Source organism: Balaenoptera borealis (genome assembly GCF_965194805.1).
Source record: "Balaenoptera borealis genome assembly, chromosome: 5".
Taxonomy (NCBI): Eukaryota; Metazoa; Chordata; class Mammalia; order Artiodactyla; family Balaenopteridae; genus Balaenoptera; species Balaenoptera borealis.
In genome coordinates, this window is record NC_138862.1 from 65,940,432 (window position 1) to 65,965,304 (window position 24,873).

The 24,873-nt window shown below is 38.5% G+C and overlaps 1 protein-coding gene across 14 annotated transcripts in view; it reads left to right on the forward strand.

The window, feature by feature from the left end:
* The window catches only part of CFAP91 (cilia and flagella associated protein 91), a 140,253-nt gene that overhangs the window by 67,718 nt on the left and 47,662 nt on the right, over positions 1-24,873 (forward strand). For 13 of the 14 annotated variants that reach the window (XR_014245420.1, XR_014245421.1, XR_014245422.1 and 10 more), the window contains 3 exons: positions 20,593-20,709; positions 22,166-22,237; positions 23,728-23,874. Coding sequence is in view for 8 of the 14 variants with exons in the window: in XM_082394891.1 (XP_082251017.1) it covers positions 20,593-20,709; positions 22,166-22,237; positions 23,728-23,874 (336 nt within the window). In the remaining 6 variants the exon portion in view is untranslated. The remainder of the gene's footprint in view (positions 1-20,592; positions 20,710-22,165; positions 22,238-23,727; positions 23,875-24,873) is intronic. The other variant, XM_082394894.1, reaches the window with a different exon arrangement.

Consider the following 24,873-nt stretch of genomic DNA (forward strand, 5'->3'; position numbering starts at 1 on the left):
GTCGATGGGTATTTAGGTTGCCTCCATTACCTGGCTATTGTAAATAGTGCTGCAATGAACATTGGGATGCATGTGTCTTTTTGAATTATGGTTTTCTCTGGGTGTATGCCCAGTAGTGGGATGGCTGGGTCATATGGTAATTCTATTTTTAGTTTTTTAAGGAACCTCCATACTGTTCTCCATAGTGGCTGTATCAATTTACATTCCCACCAACAGTGCAAGAGGGTTCCCTTTTCTCCACACCCTCTCCAGCATTTGTTGTTTGTAGATTTTCTGATGATGCCCATTCTAACTGGTGTGAGGTGATATCTCATTGTAGTTTTGATTTGCATTTCTCTAATAATTAGTGATGTTGAGCAGCTTTTCATGTGCCTCTTGGCCATCTGTATGTCTTCTTTGGAGAAATGTCTGTTTAGGTCTTCTGCCCATTTTTCGACTGGGTTGTTTGTTTTTTTAATATTGAGCTGCATGAACTGTTTATATATATTTTGGAGATTAATCTTTTGTCCGTTGATTCGTTTGCAAATATTTTCTCCCATTCTGAGGGTTGTCTTTTCGTCTTGTTTATGGTTTCCTTTGCTGTGCAAAAGTTTTGAAGTTTCATTAGGTCCCATTTGTTTATTTTTGTTTTTATTTCCATTACTCTAGGAGGTGGATCAAAAAAGATCTTGCTGTGATTTATGTCAAAGAGTGTTCTTCCTATGTTTTCCTCTAAGAGTTTTATAGTGTCCACTCTTACATTTAGGTCTCTAATCCATTTTGAGTTTATTTTTGTGTATGGTGTTAGGGAGTGTTCTAATTTCATTCTTTTACATGTAGCTGTCCAGTTTTCCCAGCACCACTTATTGAAGAGACTGTCTTTTCTCCATTGTATATCCTTGCCTCCTTTGTCATAGATTAGTTGACCATAGGTCCATGGGTTTATCTCTGGGCTTTCTGTCTTATTCCATTGATCTATATTTCTGCATTTGTGCCAGTACCATACTGTCTCGATTACTGTAGCTTTGTAGTATAGTCTGAAGTCAGGGAGTCTGATTCCTCCAGCTCCACTTTTTTCCCTCAAGACTGCTTTGGCTATTCGGGGTCTTTTTTGTCTCCATACAAATTTTAAGATTTTTTGTTCTAGTTCTGTAAAAAATGCCATTGGTAATTTGGTAGGGATTGCATTGAATCTGTGGATTATTTTGGGTAGTATAGTCATTTTCACAGTGTTGATTCTTCCAATCCAAGAACATGGTATATCTCTCCATCTGTTGGTATCATCTTTAATTTCTTTCATCAGTGTCTTATAGTTTTCTGCACACAGGTCTTTTGTCTCCCTAGGTAGGTTTATTCCTAGGTATTTTATTCTTTTTGTTGCAGTGGTAAATGGGAGTGTTTCCTTAATTTCTCTTTCAGATTTTTCATCATTAGTATATAGGAATGCAAGAGATTTCTGTGCGTTAACTTTGTATCCTGCAACTTTACCAAATTCATTGATAAGCTCTAGTAGTTTTCTGGTGGCATCTTTAGGATTCTCTATGTATAGTATCATGTCATCTGCAAACAGTGACAGTTTTACTTCTTCTTTTCCAATTTGGATTCCTTTTATTTCTTTTTCTTCTCTGATTGCTGTGGCTGAAACTTCCAAAACTATGTTGAATAATAGTGGTGAGAGTGGACAACCTTGTTTTGTTCCTGATCTTAGAGGAAATGCTTTCAGTTTTTCACCATTGAGAACGATGTTGGGGGTGGGTTTGTCATATATGGCCTTTATTATGTTGAGGTAAGTTCCCTCTATGCCTACTTTCTGGAGACTTTTTATCATAAATGGGTGTTGAATTTTGTTGAAAGCTTTTTCTGCCTCTATTGAGATGATCATATGGTTTTTCTTCTTCAGTTCTTTAACATGGTTTATCACATTGATTAATTTGAGTATATTGAAGAATCTTTGCATTCCTGGGATAAACCCCACTTGATCATGGTGTATGATCCCTTTTAATGTGCTGCTGGATTCTGTTTGCTAGTATTTTGTTGAGGATTTTTGCATCTATGTTCATCAGTGATATTGGTCTGCAGTTTTTTTTGTGACATCTTTGTTAGGATTTGGTATCAGGGTGATGGTGGCCTCATAGAAGGAGTTTGGGAGTGTTCCTCCTTCTGCTATATTTTGGAAGAGTTTGAGAAGGATAGGTGTTAGCTCTTCTCTAAATGTTTGATAGAATTTGCCTGTGAATCCATCTGGTCCTGGGTTTTCGTTTGTTGGAAGATTTTAAATCACAGTTTCAATTTCAGTGCTTATGATTGGTCTGTTTATATTTTCTATTTCTTCCTGGTTCAGTCTCGGAAGGTTGTGCTTCTGTAAGAATTTGTCCATTTCTTCCAGGTTGTCCGTTTTATTGCCATACAGTTGCTTGTAATAATCTCTCATGATGCTTTGTGTTTCTGCAGTGTCAGTTGTTTCTTCTCCTTTTTCATTTCTAATTTTATTGATTTGAGCCCTCTCCCTTTTTTTCTTGATGAGTCTGGCTAGTGGTTTATCAATTTTGTTTACCTTCTCAAAGAACCAGCTTTTAGTTTTATTGATCTTTGCTATCATTTTCTTCATTTCTTTTTCATTTATTTCTGATCTGATCTTTATGATTTCTTTCCTTCTGTTAACTTTCAGGGTTTTTTGTTTTTCTTTCTCTAATTGCTTTAGGTGTAAGATTAGGTTTTTTATTGGAGATGTTTCTTGTTTCTTGAGGTAGGATTGTATTGCTATAAACTTCCCCCTTAGAACTGCTTTTGCTACATCCCATAGATTTTGGGTCATCGTGTTTACACTGTCATTTGTTTCTAGGTATTTTTTGATTTCCTCTTTGATTTCTTCAGTGATCTCTTGGTTATTTAGTAGTGTATTGTTTAGCCTCCATGTGTTTGTATTTTTTACAGATTTGTTTCCTGTAATTGATACCTAGTCTCATAGCATTGTGGTCAGAACAGATACTTGATACGATTTCAATTTTCTTAAATTTACCAAGGCTTGATTTGTGACCCAAGATATGATCTGTCCTGGAGAATGTTTCATGAGCACTGGAGAAGATAGTGTATTCTGGTGTTTTTGGATGGAATGTCCTATAAGTATCAATTAAGTCCATCTTGTTTAATATATCATTTAAAGCTTGTGTTTCCTTGTTTATTTTCATTTGGGATGATCTGTCCATTGGTGAAAGTGGGGTGTTAAAGTCCCCTACTATGATTGTGTTACTGTTGATTTCCCCTTTTATGGCTGTTAGCATTTGCCTTAAGTATTGAGGTGCTCCTATGTTGGGTGCATAAATACTTATAATTGTTATATCTTCTTCTTGTATTGATCCCTTGATCATTATGTAGTGTCCTTGTCTCTTGTAATAGTCTTTATTTTAAAGTCTATTTTGTCTGATACGAGAATTGCTACTCCAGCTTTCTTTTGATTTCCATTTGCATGGAATATCTTTTTCCATCTCCTCACTTTCAGTCTGTATGTGTCCCTAGGTCTGAAGTGGGTCTCTTGTAGACAGGATATATACAGGTCTTCTTTTTGTATCCATTCAGTCAGTGTGTGTCTTCTGGTTGCAGATTAAAACCATTTACATTTAATGTAGTTATCAATGTGTGTGTTCCTATTACCATTTTCTTAATTGTTTTGGGTTTGTTATTGTGGGTCTTTTCCTTCTCTTGTGTTTACTGCCTAGAGAAGTTCCTTTAGGATTTGGTGTAAAGCTGGTTTGGTGGTGCTGAATTCTCTTAGCTTTTACTTGTCTGTAAAGGTTTTAATTTCTCCGTCGAATCTAAATGAGATCTTTGCTGGGTAGAGTAATCTTGGTTGTAGGTTTTCCTCTTTCATCACTTTAAATGTGTCCTGCCACTCCCTTCTAAGTTGCAGAGTTTCTGCTGAAAGATCACCTCTTAACCTTATGGGTATTCCCTTGTATGTTATTTGTTGCTTTTCCCTTGCTGCTTTTGATATTTTTTCTTTGTGCTTAATTTTTGATTTTGTGATTAATATGTGTCTTGGCGTGTTTCGCCTTGGATTTATCCTGTATGGGACTCTCTGTGCTTCCTAGACTTGATTGACTATTTCCTGTCCCATATTAGGGAAGTTTTCAACTATAATCTCTTCAAATATTTTGTCAGTCCCTTTCTTTTTCTCTTCTTCTTCTGGGATCTCTATAATTCAAATGTTGGTGTGTTTAATATTGTCCCAGAGGTCTCTGAGACTGTCCGCAATTCTTTGCATTATTTCTTCTTTATTCTACGCTGCAGTAGTTACTTCCACTATTTTATCTTCCAGGTCACTTATCCATTCTTCTGCCTCAGTTATTCTGCTATTCATTCCTTCTAGAGAATTTTAAATTTCATTTATTGTGTTGTCTCCATTGTTTGTGTGCTCTTTAGTTCTTCTAGGTACTTGTTAAACGTTTCTTGTATTTTCTCCATTCTATTTCCAAGATTTTGGATCATCTTTACTATCATTAGTCTGAATTCTTTTTCAGGTAAACTGCCTATTTCCTCATTTGTTTGGTCTGGTGGGTTTTTACGTTGCTCCTTCTGTGTATTTCTCTGTCTTCCCATTTTGCTTAACTTATTGTGTTTGGGGTCTCCTTTCTGCAAGCTGCAGGTTCGTAGTTCCTGTTGTTTTTGGTCTGTGCCCCCAGTGGGTAAGGTTGGTTCAGTGGGTTGTGGAGGCTTCCTGGTGGAGGGGACTGATGTGTGTGTTCTGGTGGATGAGGCTGGATCTTGTCTTTCTGGTGGGCAGGACCACGTCTGGTGGTCTGCTTTGGGGTGTCTGTGAACTTATTATGATTTTAGGCAGCCTCTCTGCTAATGGGTGGGGTTGTGTTCCTGTCTTGCTAGTTGTTTGGCATAGGGTGTCCAGCACTGTAGCTTGCTGGTCGTTGAGTGGAGCTGGGTCTTAGCGTTGAGATGGAGATCTCTGAGAGAGCTTTCACAATTTGCTATTACGGGGGGCCAGAAGGTCTCTGGTGGACCAATGTCCTGAACTTGGCTCTCCCACCTCAGAGGCTCAGGCCTGACAAACGGCTGGAGCACCAAGACTGTGTCAGCCGCCTGGCTTTTGGGAAGTCTGAGGTCTTCTGCCAGTGTTCAGTAGGTGTTCTGTATGAGCTGTTCCACATGCAGATGTATTTTTAATGTATTTCTGGGGAGGAAGGTGATCTCCACGTCTTACTCCTCTGCCATCTTGAAGCTCCAAACTCGGGAACTCCACACTCCAGAGGCCCTCTTTTCCATGTGGTGCCTCTCCCCTTCTGCACGGGTCCTAACCCTCTCCGTTTTTTTCTTGGTGAGTCTGGCTGAGGGTTTATCAATTTTGTTTATCTTCTCAAAGAACCAACTTTTAGTTTTATTGATCTTTGCTATTGTTTTCTTCGTTTCTATTTCATTTACTTCTGCTCTGATCTTTATGATTTGTTTCCTTATACTAACTTCGGGGGTTTTTTTGTTGTCTAGTTGCTTTAGGTGTAAGGTTAGAGTGTTTATTTGAGATTTTTCTTGTTTCTTGAGGTGAGATTGAATTGGTATAAACTTCCCTGTTAGAACTGCTTTTGCTGCGTCCAATAGGTTTTGGTGCTCGTGTTTTCACTGTCATTTGGTTCTATGTATTTTTTGACTTCTTCTTTGATTTCTTCAGTGATCTCTTGGTTAGTTAGTAGTGTATTGTTTAGCCTCCAGGTGTTTGTGTTTTTTAGTTTTTTTCATGAACTGATTTCTAATCTCATAGTGTTGTCAGAAAAGATGCTTGATACAGTGTCAATGTTGTTAAACTTACCAAGGCTTGATTTGTGACCAAAGATGTGATCTGTCCTGGAGAATGTTCCGTGTGCACTTGAGAAGAAAGTGTCTTCTGCCGCTTTCGGGTGGAATGTCCTATAAATATCAATTAAGTCTATCTGTTCTTTTGTGTCATTTAAAGCTTGTGTTTCCTTATTTATTTTGTGTCTGGATGATCTGCCCATTGGTGTAAATGGGGTGTTAAAGTCCCCCACTATTATTGTGTTACTGTCGATTTCCCCTTTTATGGTTTTTAGCATTTGCCTTATATATTGAGGTGCTCCTATGTTCGGTGTATAAATATTATAATAGTTATATCTTGTTCTTTGATTGATCCCTTGATCATTTTGTAGTGTCCTTCTTGTCTCTTGTAACAGTCTTTATTTTAAAGTCTATTTTATCTGACATGAGTATTGCTACTCAAGCTTTCTTTTGATTTCCATTTGCACAGAATATCTTTTCCATTCCCTTACTTTCAGTCTTTATGTGTTCCTAGGTCTGAAGTGGGTCTCTTGTAGACAGCATATAAACAGGTCTTGTTTTTTTTGTTTGTTTTTTTATTTGGCTGTGCCGGGTCTTAGCTGTTGCACGCGGGATCTTTAGCTACAGCATGCAGGATCTAGTTCCCTGACCAGGGATCAAACCCACACCCCCTGCATTGGTAGCATGGAGTCTTAACCACTGGACCACCAAGGAAGTCCCAAACAGGTCTTGTTTTTGTATCCATTGAGCCTGTTTGTGTCTTTTGGTTGGAGCATTTAATTCATTTACATTCAAGGTAATTATCAATATGTATGTTCCTATTACCATTTTCTTAATTGTTTTGGGTTTGTTTTTGTGGGTCTTTTTCTTCTCTTGTGTTTCCCACCTAGAGAAGTTCCTTTAGCATTTGTTGTAAAGCTGGTTTGGTGGTGCTGAATTCTCATAGCTTTTGCTTTTCTGTAAAGCTTTTGATTTCTCTGTCAAATCTAAATGAGATCCTTGCTGGGTAGAGTAATCTTGGTTGTAGGTTTTACCGTTTCCTCACTTTAAATATATCCTGCCACTCCCTTCTGGCCTGCAGAGTTTCTGCTGAAAGATCAACTCTTAACCTTTTGGGGATTCCCTTGTATGTTATTTGTTGCTTTTCTCTTGCTGTTTTTAATATTTTTTCTTTGAATTCAATTTTTGTTAATTTGATTAATATGTGTCTCAGAGTGTTTCTCCTTGGGTTTATCCTGTATGGAACTCTCTGCGCTTCCTGGACTTGGGTAGCTATTTCCTTTCCCATGTTAGGGAAGTTTCTGACTATAATCTCTTCAAATATTTTCTCAGACCCTTTCTCTTTCTCTTCTTCCGCTGGGACACCTATAATTTGAATGTTTGTGCATTTAATGTTGTCCCAGAGGTCTCTGAGAGTGTCCTCCCTTTTCATTCTTTTTTCTTTTTTCTGCTCCTTGGCAGTTATTTCTACCATTCTATCTTCCATCTCACTTATTCATTCTTCTGCCTCAGTTATTGATCCCTTCTAGTGTATTTTTCATTTCATTTATTGTGTTGTTCACCACTGTTTGTTTTTTAGTTCTTCTGGATCCTTGTTAAACATTTCTTGTATTTTCTTGATCCGTGCCTCCATTCTATTTCTGAGATTCTGGATCATCTTTACTGTCATTACTCTTAATTCCTTTTCAGGTATGTTGCCTATTTCCTCTTCATGTATTTGGTCTTGTAGGTTTTTACCTTCCTCCTTCATCTCTAACGTATTTTTTTGTCGTCTCATTTTTTTTTAATGGGTGGGGCTGTGTTCCTGTCTTACTGGTTGTTTGGCCTGAGGCGTCCAGCACTGGGGTTTGCAGGCAGTTGGTTGGAGACAGGTCTAAGTGCCAAGATGAGGACCTCTGGGAGAACTCACACCTATTAAAGTCTAAGGCCCAAGAAGAGGACCTCTGGGAGAACTCACACCTATTAATAGTCTCTGGGGCCTGAGGTTCTCTGTTAGTCCAGTGGTTTGGACTTGGCGCTCCCTCCACAGGAGCTCAGGCCCAACCCCAGCCTGGGAACCAAGACCCCACAAGCCATGTGACATGGCAAAAGAAAAAAAAGGGCAGCAAATAAAAAAGAACAGAAAAATAACAAAGAATAAAAAATAAAATAAAATTAGAAATATTAAAATTAAACCACAACAACACAGCAAAACAGAACCAGCACAGCAAAAAAATGAAAAAATAAAAATTAAATGAAAAAATAAAATAAAAAAAAGGGGCTTCCCTGGTGGCGCAGTGGTTGAGAATCTGCCTGCCAATGCAGGGGACATGGGTTCAAGCCCTGGTCTGGGAAGATCCCACATGCTGCGGAGCAACTAGGCCCTTGAGCCACAACTACTGAGCCTGCGCGTCTGGAGCCTGTGCTCCGCAACAAGAGAGGCCGCAATAGTGAGAGGCCCACACACCGTGATGAAGAGTGGCCCCCACTTGCCGCAACTAGAGAAAGCCCTCACACAGAAAAAAAAAAACAAAAACGTGTGTGTGTGTGGGGGGGCCCTTAGGCCCAGTACCCACACAGCCAGGAGAGGCCTTGGATTGGGAGGGCAGGGCTCAAACCCGGGTCCCAGCCGGCCACAGGGGGCCCTGGGGGTGGGGGGCTCAGGCCCAGGACCCCAGCAGGCTTTCTGGGGTCTGAGGGGGTGGGGGAGACACTGGCCATGTTCCCTTCTGATCCCCCGACCCTCCAAAAGTCCCTCTCCATCCCCACCAATCCCCATGCCATGAGTGGGCCACTCCAAGTGTGGGAATCTCTCCCCTCCCCCAGCTCCCCCTCAGGGGCATCGGTCCCATCCCACCTCCACTTTTTTTCCCCCTCCCACGTCCTACCTGGTCACATGGGGATTCCTCCCATCCCCTTAGGTGTCCAAGGTCCCCCACCAGTGCCTAGTAGATGCCCTACTTGTGAGGAGACACGAACCTTGCATCCACCTATTCCGCCATCTTGACTCCTGTTTAAAACTTTTGAGTCCCCTTAAATCCAACTACTAATAGACTATTGTTGACAAGAACCCTTACTGATAACATAAACAGTCAATCAACACGTATTTTGTACATGTAGTATATACTATATTCTTACAATAAAGAGAAAAGATTAAGAAAATCATAAGGAAAAGAAAATACATTTACAGTACTGTACTGTATTTATTGATACCATAAGTTTATGTCATCTGTTGACAAGATGAATCCTCTGTCAGTCAGTATCTACCTATATCAATATTGTCAGTATTGCATTATATGATACAAAATACAGTAGAAGTTATATGTACTACTAATACCAACATTAAAAATGAAAAAATTACATTAAAAAATTTATTTTTACTTACAGGAATAACGATTCATGCACTGATAACAAAGAAGCGGCAATATGATTGCTTAATGGTAGCCTAGTGTAATCAATACAATTTCTTCACATAGCCTAGCCCATACACTAATGAATGAATTATTATAAAATTTTAATGGCCTATAGTATTACAGTCATATTCATAATACAGACTTGGAAACACTGTTACATTTTTTTAAAAAGTCACTTACCTGTGGTAATAGGGTGATACGCAGTTTCTCAAATTATGAGAGAGAGAGGCATTTGGTACGGTAATGTAATTCTTTGAAAGCAAAGTTATAAATCAATAATAAAACTAACACATTATTAATTTTATATTAAATATCACTCACCTTGTGCCTATGTTAAGATATCCACTCCAATCTTTTTTCTTATTACAGTTGATTTACATTATTTTATTAGTTTCAAGTGTACAACACAGTGATTCAAGATTTTTATAGATTATACTGTAAAGTTGTTACAAAATAATGGCTATATTTCCCTGTGCTATACAATATATCCTTGTTGCTTATCTATTTTATACATAGTAGTTTATATCTCTTAATCTCACCCCATCCCTATCTTGCCCCTCCCCCCCTCCCCTCTCCCCACTGGTAACCACTAGTTTGTTCTCAGTATCTGTGGATCTGTTTCTGTTTTGTTATATACATTTGTTTAATTTTTTAGATTCTACATATAAGTGATAACATCAGTCTTTGTCTTTCTCAGTCTGACTTACTTCACTGAGCATAATACTCTCTAGATCTATCCATGTTGTTGCAAATGGCAGAACTTTATTCATTTTTATGGCTGAGTAATATTCCATTGTATATATACACCACATCTCCTTTATGAATTTTTCTGTTGATGGACACTTTGGTTGCTTCCATGTCTTAGCAAATGTAAATAATGATCCTTTGAACATGGGGGTACATGTATCTTTTCAAATTAGTATTTTTGTTTTCTTTGGATATATATCCACGAGTAGAATTTCTGGATCACATGGTTGTTTCATTTTTTCTTTTTTCTTTTTTTTTTTGAGGAACTTCCATACTGATTTCCAATGTAGCAGCACCAAGTTACATTCCCACCAACAGTGTACAAGGGTTCCCCTTTCTCCACATACTCACCAACATTTATAATTTGTGGTCTTTTTGATGATAGCCACACTGACAGGTGTGAGTGTGATAGCCACTCTCTCATTGTGGTTTTGATTTGCATTCTCTGATAATTATCAATGTTAAACATCTTTTCATGTGCCTACTGGCCATTTGTATGTATTCTTTGGTAAAGTGTCTATTCAAGTCTTCTGCCCTTTTTTTTTTTTTTAACATCTTTATTGGAGTATAATTGCTTTACAATGGTGTGTTAGTTTCTGCTTTATAACAAAGTGAATCAGTTATACATATACATATGTTCCCATATCTCTTCCCTCTTGTGGCTCCCTCCCTCCCGCCCTCCCTATCCCACCCCTCTAGGTGGTCACAAAGCACCGAGCTGATCTCCCTGTGCTATGCGGCTGCTTCCCACTAGCTATCTATTTTACATTTGGTAGTGTATATATGTCCATGCCACTCTCTCACCCTGTCACATCTTACCCCTCCCCCTCCCCATATCCTCAAGTCCATTCTCCAGTAGGTCTGTGTCTTTATTCCCGTCTTGCCACTAGGTTCTTCATGACCTTTTTTTTTTTTTCCCTTAGATTCCATATATATGTGTTAGCATACTGTACTTGTTTTTCTCTTTCTGACTTACTTCACTCTGTATGACAGACTCTAACTCCATCCACCTCACTACATTCTGCCCATTTTTTAATCGGATTGTTTGTTTTTCTGATACTGACTTGTATGAGCTGTTTGTACATTGTGGATAATAACCCTTTATCGGTCATATTATATGCATGTATTTTATTCCATTCAGTAGGTTGTGTTTTCATTTTGTTGATGGTTTCCTTTGCTGTGCAAAAGCTCAAGTTTAATTAGGTCCTATTTGTTCATTTTTACTTTTGTTTCTTTTGCCTTAGGAGACAGATCCATAAAAAATATTGCTACAATTTATGTCCAAGAGTTTTCTGCCTATGTTCTTTACTACGAGTTTTATGGTCTCCATTCTTACATGTAGGTCTTTAATCCATTTGAGTTTATTTTTGTATACGGTGTGAGGAAAGTTTCTAATATTATTCTTTTACATGTAGCTGTCCAGTTTTCCCAGCACCACTTATTGAAGAGACTGTCTTATCTCCACTGTATATTCTTGCATCCTTTGACAAAAATTAATTGAAAATAAGTGCATGGGTTTATTTCTGAGCTCTTTATTCTGTTCAATTGATCTATGTGTGTTTTTATGGCAGTACCATGCTGTTTTGATTACTGTAGCTTTGTAGTATAGTCCAAATTCAGGGAGCATGTTACCTCAAGCTTTTTTCTTTTAAGATTGCTTTAGTAATTAAGGGTCTTTTGTGGTACATATAAATTTTAGGGTTATTTGTTTTGGTTCTGTTGAAAATGTCATGGATATTTTGATAGGGATTGCATTAAATGTGTAGATTGCTTTGGGTAGTATGGACATTTTAACAATATTAGTTCTTCCAATTCAAGAACACAGTATATATTTCCATTTATTTGTATCATTTTCAAATTCCTTCATCAATGTTTTATAGTTTCAGAGTAGAGGTCTTTGACCTCCTTGGTAAGTTTATTCCTTAGGTATTTTATTATTTTTGATGTGACTTTAAATGGGGTTGTTTCCTTGCTTTCTCTTTATGATAGTTCATTATTAGTATATAGAAAAGCACATATCCTGTAACTTTACTGAATTACTTTATTGGTTCTAATAGTTTCTTTTGTGGAAATTTTAGGGTTTCCTATATATAGTATCATGTCATTTGCAAATAGTGACAGCTCTACTTCTTCCCTTCCAATTTGGATGAGGTTTTTTGTTTTTTGTTGTCTGATTACTGTGATGAGGACTTCGAACACTATGTTAAATAGAAGTGGCAAGAGTGGGCATTCTTGTCTTATTCCTGATTTTGGAGGAAAAGCTTTCAGCTTTTCACCATTGAGTATGATGTTAGCTGTGGGTCTGTGATAAATGGTTTTTATTATGTTGATATATGTTCCCTCTATATCCACTTTGATGAGAATTTTTATCATGAATGGATGTTGAATTTTGTCAAATGCTTTTTCTGCCTATGTTGAGATGATTATATGATTTTTGCCTTTCCTTTTGTTAATGTGATGTATCATATTGATTGATTTGTGAATATTGAACCATCTTTGCATCCCTCAAATAAATCCCACTTGATCATGGTGTATGATCCTTTTTATATATTGTTGGATTGGGTTTGCGGATATTTTGTTGAGGATTTTTGTATATATATTCATGAAAGATATTGGCCTGTAATTTTCTTTTTTTGCAGTGTCTTTGTCTAGTTTTGGTATCAGGGTAATGGTGGCCTCATAGAATGATTTTGGGAGTGCTCCATCCTCTTCCATTTTTTGGAAAAGTTAAGGCTAGGTTGGTAGAATTCCCTTGTGAAGCTGTCTTGTTCTGGATTTCCGTTTGCTGGGAGGGTTTTTGTTGTGTTTTGTTTAGGGTTTTTTTGGTTTGTTTTGTTTTTTACAGATTCAAGTCACTAGTAGTGATCTGTCTATTCAGATTGTCTATTTCTTCCTGATTCAGTCTTAGAAGGTTATATGTTTCTAGAAATTTGTCCATTTCTTCGATTGTCCAATTTGTTGTTATATAACTATTCATAGTATTTCCTTATTTTTTGTATCTCTGTGATATCAGTTGTTATTTCTCCTCTTTCATTTCTCATTTTGTTGATTTGGGTCCTCTTTTTTCCTCTTGAGGAGCCGGGCTAAAGGTTTGTCAACTGTGTTTATCTTTTCAAAAACCAGCCCTTGGTTTCATTGATCTTTTTTATTATTTATTTGGTCTCTGTTTTATTATGTCCTCTCTGATCTTTATTATTTCATTTTTTCTGCTGACTTTTGGCTTTGTTTGGTCTTCTTTTTCTAATTACTTTCAATGGAACGTTAGGTTGTTTGAGATTTTTTGTTTGTTTCTTGAGGTAGGCCTGTATCACTATAAACTTTCCTCTTAGGACTGCTTTTGCTGCATTCCACCAATTTTGGAAAGTTGTGTTTCCATTTTCATTTGTCTTGAGGTATTTCCTCTTTGATATCTTCACTGACCTATTTTTTTTTTAGTTACATGTTGTTTAGTCTCCACGTGTTTGTGCTTTTCCCTTTTTTTTTTTTCTGTAACTGATTTTTAGTTTCATACAATTGTGGTAGAAAAAAAATGCTTGACACAATTTCTATTTTCTTAAATTTGTTGAGATTTGTGGCCTAGCATGTGATCCATCCTGGATAATGTTCCATGTGCACTTGAAAACAAAGTATATTCTGCTGTTTTGGGATAGAATGTCCTGTAGATATCTATTAAGCCCAGCTGGTTTATTGTATCATTTAAGACCAGTGTTGCCTAACTGATATTCTGTCTGGATGATCTGTCCATTGATATAAGTCAGATTTAAAGTCCCCTACTATTATTGTATTATTATCAACTTCTCCCTTTATGTCTGTTAATATTTGATTTATATATTTAGGTGTTCCTGTAATGGGTGCGTACATGTTAATGAGTGTAATATCCTCTTTATTGATCCCTTTATCATTACATAAAGCTCTTCTTTATCTTTTGTTATAGACTTTTCTAAAGTCTATTTTATCTGATATGGGTATTGCTACCCCTGCTTTTTTTTTTTTTAAAGGGGTAATATTTTAATACCATCCTGTATGTGTGTGTGTACACATTTATCTGAATATTTTCAATCAGCTTGACTGAGGTATAATTTACATATAAGAAAATACACATAGTTGCATATAGAGTTGGATGAGTTCAAAAATACATATCCCTAAGTCAGCTCCACACAATCCAGATACAAGACATTTCCTTTTACCTTAGGAACCTCTCCCTGGTTTGAGAAAAGGAGCAATAAAGTATAAACTCTTCAAGTAGAGTTTTGTAAGTTTTATCAAGGCTACTGGTTGAGGAAGGAATATTAGGCTCAAGAGCTTGGGCACTGGCGTATGAGAGCCAAAGTTTCAATTAGCCAAACAAAACACTTTACCCCTGCTTTCTTGTCTTGTCTTTCTTATTCAGTCACCCACCCCATGTCTTTTGATTGGACCATTTAGTCCATTGATATTTAAAGTAATTATTGATAGGTTTGTACTTATTATTATTACTTGTTTTCTGGTTGTTTTTGTAGTTTTTCTCTGTTCATGTCTTCTTTTTGCTTCTTCTTTTTTAGTTTGATGATTTTCTTTAGTAGTATGCTTATGTTCCTTTCCTCTCCATTTTTGTGTAACTACTGCAGGTTTTTGATTTGTGGTTACCACGGGATTCATATATGTTGATCTATAACTAAATCTACTTCTTTTAAACTGGTAGTAATTTAAATTCAAACACATTGTAAAATATCTACCTTTTTTGCTCCCTCCCCCCACATTTTGTGTTTTGATGTCCTATTTTATGTCTTCATGTTTATACCTTCACTACGTGTGTAGTTATATTTGCTTTTACAGTTTTTGTCTTTCACCTTTGTACTCGTTTATTTAAGTGGTTGATCCTCAGCCTTTACTGTATATTTTCCTTTCCTAGTGGGATTTTTCCTTTACCATAGTTTCTTCCTCCTTGTCATAGGCTTTTTTTTTAACTTAGAGAAGACTCTTTAACATTTCTTTTAGTGTAGGTTTAGTACTGATGAACTCTTATTTAGTTTTTGCTTGTCTGAGTTCTTTGTCTCTCCTTCAATTCTAAATGATAATCTTGCTAGGTTACAGATTTTTCCCTTTGAATACTTCGGATATATCACGGCCCTCCCTCTGGCCTGCAAAGTTTCTGCAGAAAAATCAGCTGATAGCTTTATGGTGGTTCCCTTGTATATGACTCTTTGTTTTTTTCTTGCTGCTTTTAGAATTCTTGCTTTATCTTTAACTTTTGCTATTTTAATTATGATATGTCTTGGTGTGGGTCTGTTTGGGTTCACCTTGTTTGGGACACTCTGTGCTTCCTGTATAGTACCTGGATATGTTTTCTTTCTTCAAGTTTGGAAAGCTTCAGCCATAATTTCATCAAATACATTTTGACCCCCTTCTCTCTCTTTTCTCCTTCTGGGACCCTTATAATGTAAATGTTGATATCCTTGATGTTGTTCCATAGATCCATTAAACTGTTCTCATTTTTTGTTTTCCTTTTCTTGTTCTGATTGGGTGATTTCCATTATTCTATCTTCCAGATCACTTATATGTTCTTCTTTATCACCAATCTCCTATTCATTCTTTCTGTGTTTTCATTTCAGCTATTGTCTTCTTCAGTGTTCTGACCTGTCCTTTTTTATATTTTCTAGTTCCTTGTTAAAATTCTCTCTGTATTCATCTATCCTTTTTTCCTAATTCAGAAATCATACTTATTACTAGTGCTTTGAATTCTTTATCTGGTAAATTGTTTATTTCTGTTTAATTGGTTGTTTTTTCAGGGGGTTTTGTCTTGCTCTTTCAATTGAGACAAATTCCTCTGTCTTCTTATTTTGCTTTTCTTTTGTTTCTATGAAATTAGATGAAACAGTTACCTATAGTGGTTTTGAAGGGGTGTCCTTATAGGGGAGCATCCCTATACAGTCTGTCTGTACCCAGTGGCTTTGGTGGGAGAGCTGGATTTGACATGAACACAAGTCACGTTTTCTCAGGGCATGTTGGCAACTATCACCTTGGTAGAAGGTGGGGCTGGAGATGGAGGTGCTAGGGCCAAAGCCTGTTGTAACACAGGGCTTCCCCTCTGCTCAGTGACCATCACCGCCCTATCAAGGGTGGGTTCCTATACCACGTTGATGTAGCAGAAGCCCTGAGGGTCAGGTCTGGGCTGGCTCCATTCCTTCCAAGTGTGCACTCTCCCCATTCTCAGCACTGGCACCCTTACCCCAAATGAGAGCAATGCTGGAGCAAGAGAGGCTGGTATAGAGTACTTGGCATGGATTGGAGCACGGGCCTTGGCACAGACTGTGGTAGTCTGGCTGGGGCCAGAGATCTGGACTGTCCCTGATGCCCTGCCTGTGTAAGCACCAGCAATGGCTGTCCCCACCCTGCTCAGATGCTGCTTTATGTCTGAACCACTTCTGTGTCTCACAGCCAAGCTTTTAAGCAGGGCTGGAGCATTCTCTTGGCTCAGGCTGGTGCGCACGCCGAGGCATTCATGGGAAACCAGCCAGCCACCCATGAAATTTTCAGTCCGCCCTCTTTGCCCTGCTTTGTGAGCAAGCATGCACATGCTCCTTCCAAGCAGAGTACAGGCTCCCACAGTCCACCTGTTACTCCCACTGTCCCTCTAACCAGCCAAGGGGATTTGTCGTCCCTGTGTCAGACCCCAGGACTGTGGTGCCCAATATGTGACTCAAACTGCTCACTCCCTAGGGAGGATCTCTGCCTGTATTAACCCCCTCTTCTGGGAGGTTGCGACTTGATCATTTCTTTTCTCTTCCTACCCAGTTCCATATGGATCTTTCTTACAGCCTTGGTTGTGCCAGAGTGTTTCTCTGAGTCTCCAGTTAGTTTTTAGTGAGAATTGTTCTACATGTAGATGTATTTTTGATGTACTCGTTGGGGGAGGTGAGTTCTGTGTCCTACTGCACCATCTTGATCTTCTCCAGACAAAACAGACTTTAAAACAAAGACTCTCCAATGAATCTGCTGTTGTCAGCAGTGCCCTCCACATTGCTAACTACCACACAGCGGTCAATTCTCTTCTCTCTGCAGTACTTGACTGGTTACTCTCTCCTTCTTATAACAGTTTCTTCAGTTGAAATCTGTAACACAGCTCTCTTGTTTGACCTTACTTCACTGAACTCAATACAAGTCTTGGACACAATGTTCTACACAGTGAATACTTAGGTGATGATGATCATGATGACATGAAAACATCTTGTATAGTTATTAGATTTTTACACAAAGACACACACATAAACAACAGATAAGTAGTTTATTAACTGTATGGCATGATGATTATTTACCATTCATTAGGTGGAAGTGGATCACCATAACGGTCTTCATCTTTGTGGTCTCCACGTTGAGTAGACTGAAGAGAAGGAGGAAGATGAGGGGTTGGTCTTGCTGTCTCAGGGGTGGCAGAGGTGGAAGAGGTGGAAGTGGTGGAAGGGGAGGCAGGAGAGGCAGGAACACTTTACAGAAATACATTGTAATTTCTGTTTGACTTTTTTTGCTTTTTCATTTCTCTAAAAATGTTTCTATATGGTACCAATCCTTCTTCCATCATTTGCTTTAGTTTCAGTGCCCATATCATAGAAGGGTCCGTGTCATAAAAGGAAGTCAAAAGCAGCCTTGAATAATTGAAATTGTTCTCCCAGATCCTCTAATGTCACTTGTTTTCTGGCACTGCTTCTTCGACATCCTCATCCTCATTGTGTGTCACTGGTTTGGGAGCACGCACCTCCATCAAGTCGTCTTCTGTTCATCCCTCTGGTGTGCTGTCTTTTAGCTCTTGAATTTCTCCAAGATCCATGTCTTGAAACCCTTCACCCCACCACCACCTTTTCTGTCATATCCAGAATCTATTTCATGATTTCTCTGATTGACATTGTCATAAATCCTGTAAAGTCATGCATAACATCTGGACACAGTTTTCTCCAGCAGGAATTTATTGTTTTGGGCTCAATGGCTCTCACAGTTTTTTTCTGTAACAATGATGGCATCTTCAATGGTGTAATCCTTCTGGACTTTTGTGGTGTTCTATCAGGGTTCTCTTCCATAGCACTGACAATCCTTTCCACAGAGTACCATGTGTAATGAGCCATAAAGGTCCTTATCACCCCCTGATCTAGAGGCTAGATTACAGCCATTGTGTTTGGGGGCAAATAGATCACTTTGACGCCTTTGGTGTTGAACTCATGGGGTTCTGGGTGGCCAGGGATGTTGTCCAATAGCAAAAGAGCTTTAAAAGGCAGTCCCTTACCGGCAAGGTACTTCCTGACTTCATGGACAACGCATTAATGGAACCAATCCAGAAAAAGGGCCTTTTTTACATCCAGGCCTTCTTTTACAACCAAAAGATTGGCAGCTGGTGATTATCTTTTCCCTTCAAGGCTGGAGGGTTAGCAGCTTTGTAGATAAGGGCAGTCTTGATAAGAACCCAACTGCATTTGCACAAAACAGTGGAGTAAGCCTGTCCCTTCCTGCCTTGAATCTTGGTGCTCGCTTCTCTTCCTTACTAATAAATGTCTTTTGTGGCATTGTTTTCCAGAATAGGGTACTTTTATCTGCATTAAAAACCTGTTCAGGCAGATATCCTTTCTCCTCAATGATTTTCTTAGTGGTGTCTGGGAACATATCTTCTGCCTCTTGGTCAGCAGAAGCTGTTTCTCCTGTTACCTTGCTTTAAGCCAAACCTCCTTCTAAAACTATCAAACCATCCTTTGCTGGCATTAAATTCTCCAGCTTTAGATCCTTCCCCTTCCTTTTACTTTAAGTTCTCCTATAATGACTTCACTTTTTCGTGAATCATATTACAGTCTATAGGTATGCCTTTCATCCTGCACCCACATGAAAGCTGTATTTTCAACATGCGATAAAAAGGTATTTTGCAAAGATTGCAAGGTTTTCACATCTGCTGGTGTAGCTACAGTGATGGCTTCATGAATTTTTCTTTTTTCACAATGGTCCTTACGCTGGATTCATTTATCTTGAAATGGTGGGCAACTGCAGCTGCAGACCTCAATTTACGGTGCATATCAAGCAATTCAACTTTTTCTTGTAATGTCACGACTGTTCTCTGCTTCTTGGGAGCACTCCCACCATCACTAGTGGCACTTCGTATGGCTCCCATGGTGTTACTCAGGGTTTACGGAATTGCACTAAACCCAATGAAGAATATACAAGAACTGCTAGAGATCACTTGTTACCATGACATGCAATTTACTGGAGAGATGAACTGTTCACTCATAGATGATTAGTGTCACCCTACATTTTAAGTGGATACTAGCAACACTTGAGCTAACAGCAGAAGCAATAAGAGGTAGTCATGAAATTATTACAGTAGTATAGTTTCTACTACAGTTACTTTTATGCAGTTATGATTTAACACTGCATCTTTACGTTTGTTTACATTTCTTTTGACTTTGAATGGCACCAGGTATGGTCTGTAAGTGTTTATGTGCATAAGTTTTGATAAATTTTAACTTTTTATAGATTTTGTATATTTTATGGTAGTAAATGATAAAATAGACTAATATCTACATATATTTTATGCATTCATGACATACCTAACTTTTTCAATATTTCTGGGCTATGTGGTTTTTCTGTAAGTTTTTAAAAATTGTCAAAAATCTCCCCAAATTTTTCTAATATATTTATTGAAAAAAATCTATGTATAACTGGATCCATGCAGTTCAAACCTATGTTGTTCAAGGGCAAACTGTACTTTTAAACTGCTGCTGCTTCCTATTGATTCATTAGTTTGGGTTATCATAGAGCTATTATATATATTTGCCGTCAGATTTATTTTCAGGAAACTCGGATGCTCTGTTACAACCACAATAATTGGATGTGGTTCCAAATTTTACTCATAATTTTCATATTTTTATTAATTTCAAGTCTTGGCTTAGTGCTTTATCACTTATTTAAGTGTTTTATCACTTATTTGTGTTTTTATGGAAAAAATAATATAAAAATTATGTGATGAAAAAGTAATGAAAGTGTGATTTTAAAATCACAGAGATCAGAATTTTTGATACTTTTAAGTTAAAAAGTATCCCCCTATGTCTGAAAATGGAACTGATGAACAAAATCTTATGTATAATTTTGGCAGGATTTTTGATGATCAAAAGTAAGAAAATAAAGTGCATGTTTAAAGAGAAACACATACACTCTTCCACAAGGAACCATGTTCAAAAATCTTGATGTGTAGGCCTTCAAGCCCAAAGTAAAGCTCTCTTCACTTGGAGATAATTGCCATTTAATGCCCCTTAGTTCCCCCATAACAACAAAACATACTAAATATTTCAGTCATTTACTACACAGGACAATTTTCTATTGCCCAGGCAGTCATTTAAAACAGCAAATTAGCTCATGTGGAAGAATAGGAGTTGGGGGTTTTGCTTGCATATACACATGACAGAACCTTTCAAAAACTCAAAAAAAAAATGTTTAAAGTCTCCAAAACTTTTGATTAAAATGGATACACCTAGAATATGTTTCATGTTTGTTCAGTGGTTAACTTATGCATGGGAATATCATAGATGCACCCTGGTTTGGACTTTCTCAAACCATCCTAGCATGGCCATAGAGAAAATTATTTCTGATTGATATTCAGATCTGTGGCCTAGATTTGGTAGTGGGAAAAAATACAAAGGTAAGAAATGACACTGGTGTGTTATTTCAGGCACTGTTGGAAAAGAAGAATAAGGGCCTCGAAGCAAAGAAACCAATGCGTTTTCTTCAAAGAAAGCCAATACCTCAACCTCGACTTCCAACTCCAACTTTGGAGTTGAGTTCCAATGTAAGTTTGAAGCTTCTTTTATTTGAAAAGCTAAATTCAGTATTGCTGTTTATTCTCCAGATAGTTTGGGTTAAAAACAAACCTAACATAACAGTGTTCATTTCCCAAGATCTGACTTACGTTGCCTTTATTCTTATGTTTCAAATGCACACACAAAAACAAGCAAAATGAAATGAAATCTAAAGTCAATCCTTTTCAAGAATAAAAACACAAAGAAGAAAATCTTCCCAAGAAAAATAGGCATCAGAAGGTAATTCTGATGTACGTCAAATAAAAAAAAAGATCGAATGATGATCAGTTACTGTAACTGTCTTCCCACATGAGGAAGTGGCTGATGACAGCTGGAATTAGAGAGGAATGCAATACCAGAGGTGTCATCAAGACTGGCTCAGAGAGTTCACCCTGACCAGGGCCGTACCTCACCTTCGCAGGGTCCCAGACTCAGTTTGGTCAACATTCCATAGTTGGTTAGGATTTAAAGGACTGACTCAGACTAAACCTACAAGAAACTGCTGGAGATGCCACAATGCAAATTTGTCACTTTACGGAGAAATATGTAACTGCCTGGTATATCAGGATATTGCTCTCGGGAGGTCAGCTTGTTATCTCCCAATACAGGGCAGTTCTCACAAGAAGCCAAATTGTACAGAGGGTTGTTGTGCTTTGTCAGAGGGAGGGGAGTTGACAGGAGATCTCACTAGCACCTCCGATGGCTCCGATGTCTCTGGAAGGACTGGAATGCTCCCGCTGACTGGACACAATGTGCTTCTGGGCAGTATCCCCTTTTCTAGACTTCGTGCCGACCACTGCCTGTGGTTAACACGTTGTCATTCACGAGTGTTAATGCCACTGATTCCACTGTTGATTACTTTTGCAATCAGAGGGGCTTTAAGTAAATTTGCAGACTCTGATCTTTCTGCTTTTGACATACACTTATTTAAGGTGATTTTTGTAGATAGCTGATCTTATCCATTATATTCTTATTTTACCAGTTTAGCTAAATTCTTGTGAAAAGCACCTCATTTTCGACTGATATAGACCAGCTGTATTCTTTGTCTATGCATGATCAAACATGAAAATACTATTGCAAAAGGGACGTTATTAGCAATACTTACTTCTTCAAGAAAGATTTTGCTGGAAAGGAATATAGAAAAAATGAAAATGGCTTAATTTGTAAGGATACCATGACAGTGGGTGAATTTTTTGCTTCTGATGTAATTTATTAATATCTTACTTATCATGAAAAAATAATAATGAATTTTAACAATACAGTAAGTAACACTCATTTAAAGTCCTGTATGTTCAAAGAGGGATGATGTTTTATTCTCTTTAAATCCTTCTGGCATCTAGCTTTTTGCTAGATATAAATCTTTTGCTTGATATAAATCTTCAAAAAAGTATTTGATGCTGACTGCTGCTGTTCTCAAGCTGCTTGGTTCTCCCTTTGTTCTTTTAGGAAGAAGAAGATATAGAAATGGCTGTGATCTACCTTCAAAAGTTACTCCGGGGCAGAGTCGTTCAGAACATGGTGTGTAGGTTGCAACCACTGGCCCTGTTCTCCTTTGAGAACAGATTTACAGAACACATATGTGCTTGGTTCCTTGGGGTGAATTGCCTCTTGCACCCTGCTGTCCTATGGAACTGTGCTCTTGCATTGCCATAGTTTGCCCGAGTGGCACAGTAACAAGGCAAGAAAGGACCGCCTGCTGTTTGCTGTAGTGTAACCAAGGCAGTGTGAAGCTAATGTCTTCCTTGGAATTGCTAAATCCAGCAATTTTCATACCTGAATTTTGACCCTAAACATCACAAGTAGATTCTCTAATTTTCCACAAAGTTGTAATACAATTATCTGCGTTTGTATATAGCTAGCAATACCTGAATAATAAATGAAATAGCTAAGTAATAACTACAGTTTTGAACTCTTACCATATGCTCACATTATATATTCTTTTTTTTTTTTAAATTTATTTATTTATTTATCTATGGCTGTGCTGGGTCTTCGTTTCTGTGCGAGGGCTTTCTCTAGTTGCGGCGAGCGGGGGCCACTCTTCATCGCAGTGCGCGGGCCTCTCACTGTCGCGGCCTCTCTTGTTGCGGAGCACAGGCTCCAGACGCACAGGCTCAGCAGTTGTGGCTCACGGGCCCAGCTGCTCCGCGGCATGTGGGATCCTCCCAGACCAGGGCTCGAACCCGTGTCCTCTGCATTGGCAGGCAGATTCCCAACCACTGCGCCACCAGGAAAGCCCCCATTATATATTCTTTGCTCTACATATATCAGCTCTTTTTTTTTCTTGTATCAATTACCCATTTTACAGGCGAGTAATATGAGTCTGAGAGGGATTATGTTAACTGCCAGCAAATTCAACTCTGGTCTTCCTGACTAAAAGCTTTAGCCAGATTATTTGTGCCACTAGAGCAAGCTCACACTTCAGTTTAAAAATGGACTGATATAAAGCCTCAGCTGAAACATTTTTTCTCCCCAGACAGCTGTAACTCTTAAGAGACTCAGTTATGGTGAGTAAGTCCAGGGAGGCTGGATGAGCATCCTGTGTTCAGCATTATTCTCTATCCTCCTGCCAATATTTCCCCAGGAGAAACACAGCAGTTAGGTTCAGACAGCAGATCATGTATTCCAGATGAGGGGCAAATCTCTCGGAAAAGAAAATATGACCATGAAAAATACCACCCCCAGGCTTCTTAGGGAAGGAGCAGAGGAAATGAGGAGAAGGCTCTAGTTTCTTAACATGACCCTATAGTTGTCACCTTGTCTTTGAGAGGCATTTTAAGAAACTGAGTCAATAACTAACCTATAGCTAAGCTCCTTCTCTGCCTGAGCAGCTGAAGGTGCAGAAAAGAGGGCTGACCACTAGCTCTGTGGCGCACACCTGCTCTGTGGCCCCGAAAGGCAGAACAGAACCCTCTGCTCACAAGCGCCTCACAGGTCACTGCCTGCGAGGCCTCGTGCCTGGCACAATGGATGCTGATTTGCAAGTCTCTCTCTGATCTGATTTGACACAGATGTTTGAAGGGAAAGAGAAGCGGCTGGAGTTGATCCAGGAGCTGCGCACCAGCCACGCACTGCAGGAAGAGGACAGGCTGGTGAAGAAAGCCGAGAAGCAGGTGACCCTGGCCTTGCAGCGACAGAGGAACTTGCACGAGCACAAGGTTCTTTCCTTTCCTCTCCTTTTCTTGTCCCATTTTCGCCCTTGATTTTTATTATTCTACAAGCAACATTATAGTAACAATAAATGATGTGAGGAAAAAGAAACACCTCCCACAAGCCCAGCATTTTTCATCAGTGGTGCTGCAGTCCAGAATTTGAACGGGCTGTGCCCTCCCTGAATTGAGTCTGCTCTTAGTTTTTTATTTGCAAAAAGAAAAGAAAAAAACCCCACATTTTTAAAAGGTTTTCTCTTCCAATCTTTCTTAAATATTTGATGACTCTATTATATTTCAGTGGGAGCTTAGCAGAATGAATAAGTAATTAAAGCAATAAGAAAAAAGTGAGAAATGGGATTTTAAAAACTATCCACACTCATTTATGAGTTTTGGAGCTGTACATAGCTCATGCTCCTTAAACTGCATATTAAATATGTTAATATGATATTCTGTGACTTTCACCGGGTCATCTGAGCTCTGTGTGACTGACAGTAGCTGCTAATTGCAGCTCTAACTCGACCACTGTAAATGTGTTTCCTACTTTCTTCTGGCATTTGTCTATATACACATAGTATTTAATGTGGTTGACTACAGTATACACTTTTTTTTTTGTTTTTGTTAAAATGTGACACATACTTTTAATTTTATTTATTTTTGGCTGTGTTGGGTCTTCGTTTCTGTGCAAGGGCTTTCTCTAGTTGCGGCAAGTGGGAGCCACTCTTCATTGCGGTGCGCGGGCCTCTCTTGTTGCGGAGCACAGGCTCCAGACGCGCAGGCTCAGTAGTTGTGGCTCACGGGCCCAGTTGCTCCGCGGCATGTGGGATCTTCCCAGACCAGGGCTCGAACCCGTGTCCCCTGCATTGGCAGGCAGACTCTCAACCACTGCGCCACCAGGGAAGCCCTAGATACACTTTTACTATCTGTCCCACTTATCTGTAAATCAAAATGAAAAAGAACCAATTTGCACAGAGTTTAGTGTTACAAGAAAGTAAATTTGGGACTTCC